This window comes from Geotrypetes seraphini, chromosome 7 (assembly GCF_902459505.1).
Source record: "Geotrypetes seraphini chromosome 7, aGeoSer1.1, whole genome shotgun sequence".
Classification (NCBI taxonomy): Eukaryota; Metazoa; Chordata; class Amphibia; order Gymnophiona; family Dermophiidae; genus Geotrypetes; species Geotrypetes seraphini.
Window position 1 is genome coordinate 94,105,423 of NC_047090.1, and position 14,596 is coordinate 94,120,018.

The 14,596-nt window shown below is 39.6% G+C and overlaps 1 protein-coding gene across 2 annotated transcripts in view; it reads right to left on the reverse strand.

Annotated features, from left to right (window-relative positions):
* The window catches only part of LOC117363922 (putative N-acetylated-alpha-linked acidic dipeptidase), a 294,479-nt gene that overhangs the window by 72,923 nt on the left and 206,960 nt on the right, over positions 1-14,596 (reverse strand). For both annotated transcript variants that reach the window (XM_033952501.1, XM_033952500.1), the window contains exon 16: positions 13,865-13,946. In XM_033952501.1, coding sequence (XP_033808392.1) covers positions 13,865-13,946 — 82 coding nt within the window. The remainder of the gene's footprint in view (positions 1-13,864; positions 13,947-14,596) is intronic.

The window sequence follows — 14,596 nt, forward strand, 5'->3', positions numbered from 1 at the left end:
ATGAGTACTCACATATGCTGAACTAGGAACACAGGTTCCATTCTGAACCGGGAAAAAACTGCATGGAGTTTCTTTTCAACCTGAGTTTCCACATATTGAGTTGTTTAAATCAATACTGAAACTTTTGGATGCCACTTATTCCAACAGATCTTCCTTTTCAGTTTAAGAGATTGCAAATTCCAGTGAGACTTGCATTCTCTATCACAATCAACAAATCACAGGGACAGACTATTACATACTGTGGAGTGGATTTAAGATCCCCCTGTTTTTCCCCTGGACAACTCTATGTTGCTTGCTCAAGGGTGGGTTCACCCAAGAATTTATATGTTCTTGCTCCTGGAGGTGAAACTAAAAATGTTGTTTATAATCAAGTTTTGCGTTAGTTGTATTGTATTCATTTTGTCAAATATTTCACATTATAATTTGAATATTGTACTTTTTATAAAGCTGTAAAAAAATAATTTCATTCACCACTATAAAGTATCTTTATTTGAATCCATTTACAGTGTTATTGCTATAATTAAATACCCGTGCAACGCCGGGGCATCAGCTAGTACCAATATAAATATGGCATAAATCAATCAATCATCTTACTTATGTTACCGGCACATCGATCGTCTACTTATGTGTATATGTTCATACCAAATCAATTGTCCTACCTATCTTCACATCTAATATTACATTTACTATTGCAGCTAAGCACACAATATTTACATACCTCCTAAGGCAGGGGTGCCCAATAGGTCGATCGCGATTGACGGGTAGCTCGCCAAGGCAAAGTGAATCGATCACCCAGGCCTCACTTTGCCTTGGCGATCTATCGGGCCGATCAGTCTTCCTCTCCCCGACGTAAATTCTGCCGTCGGAGAGGAAGTTCGGGCCAGCCAATCGCTGCCTGGCTGGGCGGAACTTCCTGTCCGATGGCAGAATTGACGTCGGGGAGATGAATGCTGGTCGGCCCGAAGCAGGGAGAGCATGGGGCAGCATCAGCACCGGCTTTGGGGCCTGTTATCCATTGGTGGCGGTTTGGGTCCTGTTCCCCGATGGCAGTGGCAGTGGCTTGGGGAAGGGCAGGGAGAAAGAAAGAAAGGGGGCAGGCAGGGAGACAGAAGGAAAGAAGAGAAACAGAAAAAAAGAAAGGGGGCATGAAGAGAGAAAGAAAGAAAGGTCAGGGAGAGAGGAAGAAAAAGTTGGGGGAGGGAATGAGGTGTGGAGGAGAGGAAGCATACAGGCTGAAAGAAAGATTGGATGCACAGTCAGAAGAAGAAAGTGCAACCAGAGACTCATGAAATCACCAGACAAGGCAGGAAAAATGATTTTATTTTAAATTTAGTGATCAAAATGTGTCTGAATTTATATCTGCTGTCTATATTTTACAATATGGTCCCCTTTTACTAAACCGCATTAGTGGTTTTTAGCGCAGGGAACCTATGAGCGTCAAGAGCAACGCTGGGCATTCAGCGCAGCTCCCTGCGCTAAAAACTGCTATTGTGGTTTAGTAAAAAGGGAGGGGGTGGGTATTTGTCTATTTTTGTATGGTTGTTACTGAGGTGACAGTGCATAGAGTCATCTGCTTTGACCTCTTTGAAAAAACCCCGAAATAGGAATGATAATTAACAATTCTATGCGTACAGTGTGCATTGTGTTTTTTTAAAATTTTATTGTTGGTAGATCATTTTGACTTGGTCATTTTAAAAGTAGCTCACGAGTCAAAAAAGTGTGGGCACCCCTGTCCTAAGGAGTTTGGCCTATTCAACTTATATAGTCTATATACATGTATCTGTATTGTGTTTTATCTTTGAAGTATTATCTTCCTCAGTCTAATTCTGATACTACACTTAGGGCTCCTTTTATCAAGGTGCGCTATGGGGTTAGCGCGTCGGACATTTCATCACGCGCTAACCCCCATGGCACACAAAAAAACTAACGCCTCGTCAATGGAGGCGTTAGTGACTAGCGCAGCAGGCGGTTGAACGTGCGGTATTCCGCGCGTTAACCGCCTACCGCAGCTTGATAAAAGGAGTCCTTAGCCTGCAGATCAGGAAACAGGGTCTGTGAATCCAGAGTCAACGATAGAGATGCAGGGAAACACGCTGATACCCGGAGAGGCATTAGGCACAGTTTCTATAGGTCTTGCCCCCACCTCTGAAAATGTGCTAAGAATTGGTGCTTTGGCATCTATGGAACTAGCTTTGTCAAGTAGATAAGACAGAGGATTCCTGAGGATCTGTAAGTTACACATTAGAGAATGACACGGGGAAAAAATCTGTCCCCGTCACCGCCCCGTCACCGGCCCACCATCCTCTGCACCGCCCCATCACCGCCGTTTCGTTCACCGCCCCGTCACCGTCACCGCCATCCCTTTCACCGCCCCGTCACCGCCACTGCCATCCCATTCACCGCCCCGTCACCGTCCCCGCTGCATCCTTTTTCCGTTTTCATCCCCTTGGCCCAGAATCCTTTTCCCTTTCACTCCCTCCTTACAGTTTGAGCCGGGAACACGGGTGATCGCACGGTCCTCGCAGCCCCCACCCGCCTGCCCAATCGATCGTAGTGATTAGCCAGCTCTCTCCCTTCTCCTCACCTTAGTTTGCAGGCTTTCTTTTTCAGCGACTTGCACGCTTTCCCAAAGAGCCGCACACGCGCGGCTGCTCAGTGTTCAATCTTCTGCTCTGCTGCAACTTCCTGTTTCCGGTTGCGTCAGAGCAGAAGATCGAAACTGAGCAGCGGCGGGTGCGTGGCTCTCTGATAGCATGCAGGTCGCCGAAAAAGAAAATCTACAAACTAAGGTGAGGAGAAGGGAGAGAGCTGGCTAAACACTAGAATCGATTGGGCAGGCCGGTGTGAGCTGCCGGGACCGCGCGATCCTTCATGCCTCACTGCGGGGACAAGACCCATTCACCGCCCCGCGGGCGGGTAAACCGCCACCGTGCCATTCTCTATTACACATCTGAATACAATGCAGTTTTGGGTTGAGCTTTAAAAACTTACATTTCTTACTAAAGCAAGTTTGATTACACTAGATGTAGTATGGGAAGTCCTATAAAAGTTAGATAAGTTGATTTCCAACAAATTAGAATTATTGGCATCTGTTTCAATCATTTCAAGCTTCTTTAAATGTTGTTCAACAGAAAGTTACTGAGATGGAAAAAGATCTGGATAATGTGAAAGTTGATTCAAAAAAATTGTAATGCATAGAAACATGATAATAATAATAACAACAGTTTATATACCGCAGGACTGTGAAGTTCTATGCAGTTTACAATGATTAAAAATGCTTCAAATTGAATAGAACTAACAAAGTTGAAAACTAGTGACTAACAGCTCTAGAGATCAGTTATTGTGGGAAAGATTATACAAATCAGCTACCTAAGTACTTCAGGAACAGATATGTTTATAGGTGTTCTCCTAAATTCCCCATAAGTATTAGTAAGCATAAGTAATTGTTCCAGATCTTTACCCCATAATGCAGCCTGATATGATAAAAGATGTTGCTGATGTCTTTTAAATTTACATCCTCTAACCGGTGGAGAAACAAAATTCAAGTGTGAGCTTCTCTTATGTCTACTGGTTGAAAAAGAGAAGAGGTCAGTTATATATTTAGGGGCTAAACCGAATAGTACCTTAAAGCAAAAACATCCGAGCTTAAACTTGATGACAGAAAAAGACCAAATGACCCATCTAGTCTGCCCATCCGCAGTAACCATTATCTCTTTCTCTCTCTGAGAGATCCCACGTGCCAATCCCAGGCCCTCTTGAATTCAGACACAATCACCATCTCCACCACCTCTTCCGGGAGACTGTTCCACGCATCTACCACCCTTTCTGTAAAATAGTATTTCCTTATATTACTCCGGAGCCTATCATCTCTTAACTTCATACTATGCCCTCTCATTGCAGTTTCCTTTCAAATGAAAGAGACTCGACTCATGCGCATTTACATTACGTAGGTATTTAAACATGTCTATCATATCTCCCTTCTCCCGCATTTCCTCCTAAGTATACAGATTGAGATCTTTAAGTCTGTCCCTATTTGCCTTATGATGAAGATCACACACCATTTTAGTAGCCTTCTTCTGGACCGACTCCATCCTTTTTATATCTTTTTGAAGGTGCGGCCTCCAGAATTGTACACAATATTCTAAATGAGGTCTCATCAAAGTCTTATACAGGGGAATCAGTACCTCATTTTTCCTACTAGCCATACCTCTCCCTATGCAACCTAAGATGGAAAATCTGTTAAATTCTATATGACGAAAAACATTGAGATTTATAAATTTTCCTAAGCTCCACTCGGTTGCACCATTATTAATTCTTAAACATTACTTTTTTGAAATCTAAAAATTCCTAAGCAATCATGTCCACCTTTTTCCAAAAGCCTATTACTTACCATCTATTTGTTAGACAACCTACAAATCAAGATATTGCTCCTGGGATAGATGTTTCATTTGATTAATTAAATGTCATTTGTGTTGTTATGGGAGAAGACTAAACATCAGTACCAGCACCTTTAATAGTAAGCTTTGTTCTTGAACTGGACAGAAACTGGATTCTGAGATTATGTTTTCACAGTAGAGATGTAAAATTTTTGAGTTATATAATTTAAGTCTTTCCAGATGTTGCTTGTACTTCTCCAAAAGATGAAAACAATTTTTAGGACTGAGATCTCTACTACTACTATTTCTATAGCACTGAAAGGCATACACAGCGCTATATCTCAGGTCCAACAGTTGTGTCTTCCATGTAAATGTGCTATCAAACTAGAATCCTCTACAAGGGGCCGCTGTAAAGTTTTCAGCCCAAACAACAAAGCATTAGCGTCATATGTATGTTTATTTGAATGTTCTGAATTGTGTCTCCATTTTATAATATATTTTTATTAAGATTTTTCAAAATTAAACAACTGAAAAGTAGCCAATTTACAACACACCAAACCAAACAGCTAATCACCAAATATCTGCACAGAAAAAAACACAATGTGAATTTACCACCATCTAATCCCCCGTATGAGTCCAAAGCTTGCGAAAAGGTTCTGCTCCACCTGGGGAAAACCCTGGAGTCAAGCATATAGGAGTCTGACGAAAAAATAGCCGATTTGGGAACAATTGTCGCCAAACCTGATACCAAGTCCGTAAAGTGCTGTGCAAATATGGATTAGGATCAGAAATACAGCACCGTAAAATACCCATGGGGGCCCAAGGCAATTTCCTTAAGGAAATAGTAGGTAAACTATACTGAACAATTCAAATCCAAGGGCGGTCCAAATAAGAACACCAGGCGGCAATTTCCTGCAACCGTGCAGCCAAAAAATAGGGGACCCCCATCCCACCAGAAAATTAAGACTGATAAAGAAAAGTCCGCCGCACCCTCGGAGGACGTTTATTCCAAATAAAGGCAAAAACCTTTCAATTAAGGCGGCGGAAAAAAGAATCTGGCCAACAAATCGAGACAGCCATAAACAAATACAGCAACCGTGGCAAAAGCAACATCTTGACCGCTGCTATCAAAGTAAGCCCCTCCCAACCATCCTAACTCAAAGTAAGCCCCTCCCAACCATCCAATTCTTTAAAAAGAGTACTTAAAAGTTCCGTGAAATTAGCATTATATCTCCATTTTAATATGTATTATGCCTCTCATTTGAATTTCAGTGCTATTAATAAGTATATTTTTTTAACTGTTTCATAGAAGTCCTATTATTAAGTTTCAATTTATTGATTTTGACTTAACCTCATTCATTGTATTTATGTTTATATTTGGTATTTTTACTACTGTTATGCTGTTAATAAAATTGAAAGTTTTATGTTGAATTATACCTGCTGTACACCACCTTGGATGAATCTCTTCATATGGATTAATAAATCCCAATAAATAAATAAATAAATAAATGTGGTCAGGCTAAATAAATAATTGTGGTCAGGCTGCCAAATAAAGAAAATTTACAGTCCTTTTCATTTGGCATTTCTGTTTCTTTTTCTGCTGCTCTGCTCTTCAAACTATCCCCAACCCCTTTTACAAAACCATAGCACAGTTTTTAGCACCGGCCACGGCGGTAACAGCTCCGACGCTCATAGGAGTTCTATGAACGTCAGAGCTGTTACCGCCGCGGCTGGTGCTAAAAACTATGCTATGGTTTTGTAAAAGGGGGGAGGGGAGGGTATATGCGAGTATCTCCCCTGTACGAGTTCTAATTGATCCTTGAACTCTGTCCCGATCCTATCTACTGAGCTCTGTTTCCATATTTGCATTAATACTTTTGATAAGTTACTGTGATTATTGGCTTTCTTTATATTATACCATATTATTAACCATTCTATCGCTAAACCACTTTGGCATATGCTATGACAGGCTGACACTAAATTAAGTCCTGCAACTATTCCTATCACCAGTGACAGCAGGTACAATCTAGCCAGCTATGTCATAGCCAGTTAAGCTGTAGAGGCTTCCTTCTGCAAACTAGTCAGCTGATTGCTGTTGGAGATCTGCTTACATCGAATACATCATGGCTGACAAGATTGCAACTTCACCGGTAACTGAATATTGCTCCCTGCTGTCAGATGTACAGAACAGGAAGGCAGCCAAATTGTTAGAATGCCTACATATGTGAAAGTACTCAAAAGAGCAATCAAAATCGGGCCATTTGAAAGCTTCCCCACAATAAAATCTCTTTTCATCTAAGCTGCAAGATTATGATTGGAAATGGTTATTATTAGGTCATTTTGAGGTATACTGTGAAGCAGTGGATAGTAGCGGGGGGGGGGGGGGGGGAAGGTCTGAGGAAGCAAAACACTAAGGAGAGTATCCAATAGGGATGGACTGTCATTTGCAATGAATGTTATCTACTGGTAACAGTGAAGTGCACCCTTCCTTGAAAGAGTGAACACTATGGGCCAGATTTTATAAACATCACCTAATTCAGTAGGCGCCTAGAAAAGCATGTCAATCAAAGGCGCCATTTGTAGAATCGTGTCTAGTGTAGCCTAAATCAACTTACACCCTCTTCTAAGTAACTGCGCTAGCAGTTTTTAGCGCAGGGAGACGCGCTGAATGGCCTGCGCTGCTACAGATGCTCATAGGAACTCAATGAGCGTCGGGAGCAGCGCGGGCCATTCAGCACGGCTCTCTGTGCTCTCTCTACAATAAAAAACACTAGCGTGGTTCCATAGAAGAGGGGGGTTAGGCGCCAGTAGGCATCTAAATCATAGGTGCTGGTATATTAAGCCAGGGTTTTCTTTGCCTAAAATACCGGTACCTAAATCAATCCATGTCCAGCCCAAATCTGCCCCAAACTATGCCTATTTGCAGGTAGGCACCTCGGTGTAGAGGCCTACCGGCTAAATCATTTTTTAAAATCTTTTTTAAAATTGTTTTTTATTGGTGCTTTCAATTATCAGCACCAGTTTAAAAAAATTTAACCCCCCCCCCCCCTTTTACAAAAATAGGAAGAGGTTTTTAACACCGGACGGTGCGCTGAATGCTCTGCGCTGCTCATGTTTCAAGTTTTATTTAAAATTTGATTAAATTGCTCAATCAGACTTCTAAGCAATGCACAGAAATAAAATCATTACAAAGATAAGGACTTACCAAAATATTATAACCAAACTCACAGATTAAATACAGACAAACAGACAGAACCAATGGGAAAGAGGGGATGAAGTACAAATTCGATAGGATAGAGAACAAAAAAAGGGAAAAACGATATGTGTGGGAATAAGAGTAAGAGTTCCTATAAGTGTAGGAGAAGCGCAGAGCACTCAGAGCACCAGTGCACCGGCCACCTTCCTCGCTTTTGTAAAAAGGGAGTAGGGGGGTAAATTAGGCGCCTAGATTGGCTAGAAGCTAACTGTAGGCATTTTTTATAGAATCAGGGCCTATGTGCACTTAATACACACTCTTTCCTTCCAAAGTGCATTCACAAACTACTGTGCATGCGTAAACCACTGTGTATGCACACCTTATCAGGAAAGACTGTGCCCTATGTGCACCCTTTGGATTCTGTATAGGTTTCCCAAGTTTGAGTGTGGATCCCAGATCTGCATGTAAACTACGAGGTTGATATTCAAAGTGATTTAACCAGCCAGAAATGGCTCATGGCCAGTTAAATCACCTGTTCGAGGCTAACCGTTAATTTTCAGTGACTGCACTGAACTGAAAACTGACTATTTGGGGGCGTTCCGGGTAGAGTTGGCACTTATCCAATTATGTGCAATATTCATAAGAACATAAGAATTGCCATACTAGAAAAGACCGAAGGTTCATCAAGCATAGCATCCTGTTTCCAATAGTGGTCAACCCAGGTCCCAAGATCAACTAGATCCCAAGTAGTAAAACAGATTTTATGCTGCTTATTCTAGGAATAAGCAGTGGATTTCCCCAAGCCATCACAATAATGACCTATGGACTTCTCTTTTAGGAAGTGATCCAAGCCTTTTTTAAACCCTGTTAAGCTGATTTCACCGCATTCTCTGTCAACAAATTCCAGAGTTTAATTCAGAATATCACACTTAAATGGCTATGGTGTAGCTGGCTCCAGAAATTCAATGCCAGAGCCTGAACATATCCCAGCACTGAATTTCTGGATTTAATGCCAGCAGCGGTCAGCAAAACACTGATTGCCAATGGCTGAATATCAGGCCCTAATTATTCAATTAGGTACTATCAGTCAATTAAAATATAACAAGAGGGGTTTTTTTTCTCAATGTGACATTAACCCATCGAAAGTGTATGTTTGTACAATTTGAGATTTAGACACCACAGTTTTGGATTGGGGTGTCTGAGGTCTTTTTTTTTTCTTGCTTCTTTCTTTTTAGTAAAGAGGAACATAAAAACAACCAACAAAAAACACATAAATGATAAATTCCTTCAAAAAGTGTGTGGGTTCTTTTGGAACACTGATTGTGTGAAGTGTGTTTCATCTTTTGATATATTAAGTCTCAGATTCTACATAGGTTGCTTAAAAACTCAGTGCCAACTAGTGCAGCACTTAATGTGATTCTATGAAAGTTAGGTCCAAAGCTTTTCAGCACACTGCGTCCTAGAGGTTTTTATGCGGTTTGCCAAGTTTTAATGTTAATAAAGTCCATCTCAGGAGCAACATTTCTCCACATTGTTTTTTGTTTCTTCTTGGATTTGTCTGTGGAGATCATTGGGTAAATTCTCTTGTTTTTACACTATATAGAATCAAACTTAGTGTCGTCTAAGTCAGTGGTTCCCAACCCTGTCCTGGAAGAACACCAGGCCAATTGGGTTTTCAGGCTAGCCCTAATGAATATGCATGAAGCAAATTTGCATGCCTATCACTTCCATCATATGCAAATCTCTCTCATGCATATTCATGAGGGCTAGCCTGAAAACCCAATTGGCCTGGTGTTCCTCCAGGACAGGGTTGGGAATCACTGGTCTAAGTTGTGTTAGGCATTGCTAGGTATCCAAACTTCTATGTATGCCAGAATTTTCTTAGCCTAAATGTGTGCACCAAACTCTACAACAGATGCCTGAAAACATGCCCAAACCACACCCACTTTTAAGTAGGCACTTTGGACTAGGGACCTTTGTATAGAATTGTGTTTTTCGAGTTAGTTGCCTAACTTTCAATTAAATCCAATTTACAGCAATTATGAGGTGTTAAGTGCCAATTATTGGTGACAATTAAGCCTATTAAATTAGGTGCCTACATTGGCTAGGCACGCTGATGTAGAAGCCTAACCTTAGGATCTAAAGGCAGCTAAACAGTACAATAAGGCAGAGGCTGTAGCCAGAAGGATGCTAGGCTGTATAGAAAGAGGAATAACGGGATCCAAGATGGCCGCGATGATCTGACTGTGGGGAGATGCTTTCAGTGATTCTCCTCAAAGTTTTGCTTGCATCATCTGAATGCCGAAGAGGAGAGGCAAGAGCGCTGGTGGAGCCTCACGGTGCCCGGAAACCTCTCCTCTGCTTAAAATAGATGGAATACTGAGGCGCCTGCAGCAGGAGACGGTAACGCTGGGGAATCGCCCACTGGAGATCCCGGCAGTGAGTGAAGCCATTGCGAACCTCCCTGGGCTAGACGTGACTCTGAGCCCCGATGCAAGGACCCCGCCTCCACAGCCGCAGGGAGCCAACTCACCTAGAGAAGACAGTCTAGCCGAGGAGGCAGACTTGTTCTCCCAGGAGGCTTCCTTGAGCCAGGCTACAGAATCCATCGAGCCTGCGGCAGGAACAGCTATGGAGCAGTTGGAAAGACAAGGTGAAGCAGAGAGGAATCTGGAGGTTGAGACAATCCACCCAATACATGCAGGTACTTTTTCCTTTGCAAAACCCACCAATGTTACCCTGGATTCCTTATGGGACTTAGTCGTTAGTTTGGGGCAGTCATTGTTCCCATAGATAAAGGAATTGGAAAAAACAGTATTAGAACAAAAAGAAGAACTGAAAAGCTTTAAACAAGAGACTGTTATAATAAGTAATAAGGTGGAAAATATTGAAAAAGATTTGTTAGGAGTGAAGCAATTACAGACTACCCTTATTAGGGATAATACTAATTTGAGAAGAAAAATTGAAAATTTGGAAAATAATTCCCGCTCTAGTAATCTCAGATTATTAAATTTTCCAAAAATTCCAATGATTTCCGCAAAAGAAATGTTGAAAAAATATCTTATGGAAAATTTGAATATTTCAGAAGAAATGCTTCCTCCTTTTGTACAAGTATTCTATTTACCAGCGAAAGAACAAGAAGATTTTCCTTTTCCAAAACAGAATCTACAAATGGACGCTGCTGCAATCCTGGAAACATCATTGAAAGATATAGTAAAACCTGCTACATTAATACTAACAGTGGCTTTATTGCCGGATAGAGATTGGTTATTAAAAATGTTCTTTAAAAATAGACATAAAGAATTTTTGGGACTAAAGATACAGATGTTCCCGGACGTGACTAAGGACACCCAAAAACGTAGACGACAATTCCTGCTCCTTAAACCAGGGGTAACAATGATGGGAGGTCTTTTTTTTATCACGATATCCCTGTAAATGTATTGTTAAATATAGATCCAATACATATGTATTCTTTGACCCTTCTCAACTAACAGGGTTCCTCTCTACGAAATGCCTGGAAGGGGTAAATGAAATAACATCAATAGTAGAGTAATTAGGTAGACTCCTCTACTGCAGTCAGATGTTTTGCTTTTCTTGCTAATAATAAGACTTAATTTCATTAACACTCACTGGAATTCTTGGATCCATAATATGGGATTAATAGTATTGATTAAGAATGTTATTGCCTAATTGAGATTCTGTTTTGTTCAAAATATGTTATTTTACTTATTTTCAATATTCTGTACAAAAGGTTTCTTGGAAAAAAATTTAAAAGTAATAAATAAATAATTTAAAAAAAAAGAAAGAGGAATAACCAGCAGAAGGGAGGTATTGATACCCCTATATAGGTCATTGGTGAGGTCACACTTTGAGTATTGTGTTCAGTTTTGGAGGCCATATCTGCTGAAGGATATAAAAAGACTTGAAGCGGTCCAGAGGAAAGCAACAAAAATGGTAAGGGGTTTGAAGAAAAAGAAGTATGAGAAGAGATTGGAAGACCTAAACATGTACATTCTAAAGGAGAGGAGGGACAGGGGAGATATGATACAGACATTTAAAAACATGAAAGGTATTAATATAGGACCCAATCTTTTCCAGAGAAAGGAAAATGGTAAAACTAGAGGGCATAAATTGAGGTTGCAAGGAGGTAGACTTAGGAGTAATGTTAGGAAATTCTTTTTTATGGAGAAGGTGGTAGATGCCTGGAATGCTCTCCCATGGGAAGTGGTTGAGAGGAAAACAGTGATGGAATTCAAAAGAGCGTGGGATAAACATTGAGGATCTCTAATTAGAAAACAAAGGTTGTAGATTAAAGAACTAAGGCCGGTACTAGACAGACTTGCACGGTCTGTGTTCCATATGTAGTGATTTTGTGTAGGATGGGCTGAGGAGGGCATCAATGGAAACTCAACTAACTTCGAGCATGAGGATGAGAAAGATCGAGTAATATTACTAATAGATTTTATTCTTTTTAAAGATGGAATGGACAGTTTAAATTTCTGAGAGTTTCTTGAATCAGAAGATATCTGGTTATTCAAAGATAGAGTAATCAAAGATGTAAATAGACCATGAAAGATTTTAAAAACAATAGAAGCGCCATTTAAACTGTACTCTAAGATAGACAGGGAGCCAGTGAAGATTTCTCAAAAGAGGAGACAGATTATCAAATTTTCTCTTACCAAAAATTAGCTTTGCTGATGTATTTTGGATTAGGTATAATTGTTTTAGATTCCCCTTACTCAGGCCTATAAAGACTGAATTACAGTAATCTAATTGTGCTAGGATAATATCTTGCACCAGTACCGTAAAATGTTGCTGATGAAACAGATGTGTAACTTTCCTCAACATTTGTAAGATGAAAAAAACATTTCTTTGAAAGGTGATTAACCTGACATTGAAATGATAAAGAAGAGTCCAATATTATTCCCAAAACTCTACACGAAAATTCAATTTTCAAAGGTTCTCCAGAATTCAAAGTTACAGAGAGAGGCCAAACTATAATAATTTTGTCTTGGCTGCATTAAGTTTCATTTGAACAGAGGTAGCCCACATTTGAAGTCTGGAAATACAAGAGTTTACATTTAGTTCAAAGTTGCTCAGTTTTGGATCTACTTCTAATAGAACAACAATATCATCTGCATATGTAAAAATTGTTTCAGCCGCTAAATTGAGATTATTTAATGCAGTCATATAAATGTTAAAAAGTATAAACTCCACAGGCAGATTTCCATGGGGCAGATGTTTTACCATCAATATATAACTTATAGGTCTACTAATATACCTCATAGGTCTACTAATCAAAAGCTTATAGTAGTTTCCGCTTTGAAATTTATTGGAACACGACGACATGATATGTTTTCAGTGATGGCACCGCAGCTTTGGAATACCATGCCTCAGCATTTAAGAGAGGAAAACGACTTGAATTGTTTTAAAAGTAATTTTTAAAAGTTTTCTTTTTAAAGATGCTTTTAATCTTTAAATTATGTTGGTTTCCTTCTTCGATTGCAATCTTCCCTCCCTATTGTTTTTTTCCATATATGGTTCTCCTCTGTACTTTAAAACACTGACTTGTAGTTCCGTTCCCTCTTACCTTGTGTACTAGTCGGTCTGTAAGTCTATTTGTCTAACCCATTATTCTAAATTTTAAATTGTATGTCTAAATGTATGTTTATATTTTTATCAATTTTGTACTTCGCTTAGTAAAACTAAATAAGCGATTCATCAAACTAAAATAAAACTTGAACTTGACTTGCCATCTCAGTACTTTCTGATCCAGGCCTATCTCAGAAAGTAAGCAGATCAGTATATCAGGGAAGTTTTAACTAGTGAGATAAATTGTGAGTGACAGGTCTGCTGCTCCTGAACACAGATGCAATTTGTGTTCTTACCATAAGCTTACGTGCCAACTTTTCTCCTATTTCTTCCATATTTCATAAATTACGGTCCATTAAACTGACAAGCAAAACAAGTCATAAAATCTAGCTGTGAAATTCTAAAACCCAAATCATTTACCATAGAAATGAATCGTTTTCATCTAAAGAGCTCGCAATGTGGTTTTCTGTTAATAAAAGGGTTCAGGAGTATTGTAACGCAGCAGTAGATTAAAGGACCCTGGAGTGGAGGCAAATTGCTAAAGGTTACAGCAGCAAAAACTTCATACAGAGTACAAAAGTAGATGCTGAACTCAGGTAGCTGCAGAATGTGTTCTTTAGACAGTTCATTGATTCTTCATATATCAAGTTATTTTTTGACCTTCAGAAGCATATCAAATTTCACACAAAGCCATACTTACTTCTTAATGTCCAGGGTTTCAATACTTTTGTGCAAAGCACTTGCCGCCTTCTTGAATTCTTCTGTTGCTTTTGTCACATTATCTGGGATTAAAAAAAAAAAAAAAAAAAATGCCCACACATACAAATGGAGTTATTACTTTAAAAATATACATTAAAATAATATAGCAGGGTTTCCTGTTCAATAGAGAATTATTTCACATATCAATTGTGCAGAGCTGTATTAGTCCTCAAGAAACCTATAATCTTTTTTGTAAAGTGTGATATTTTTGACTGGTCTGACAGGAAAGATATTGTGGTAAATGTTATTTCAAGGACAAAGGGGCCCATGGAACCCCAGAAGCTTGCACAATAAAGAGCTTCGGGGCTGGTATATAAAACTCTCACAGCCTACAAAGAATATGGTACACTAATCATGAATAAAGGAAAGGTTACAAACTACAAGAAGTTACAGACATGCCTCCCATAACAAGTTTTGTACCCTGTTGAGAGCTACTAGACTTGAAAACTTTGAGTAGAATTAACTTTTCTGTGAAAAGTGTTTGAATTAGACATTTTGGAATGGATGGTCTCCAAGTTTTTCAAAACATGGTTCATATCAGGGACCTGATACTTCACATTTTGAATATTTATGTTTTTGCATGTAGACCATCAGTCCAAATAATTGTTGCTTTGTTGAAACAATAAACACTAATGCATTCATACTGTGAGCTAGAGATACCTACCGTGGGGTG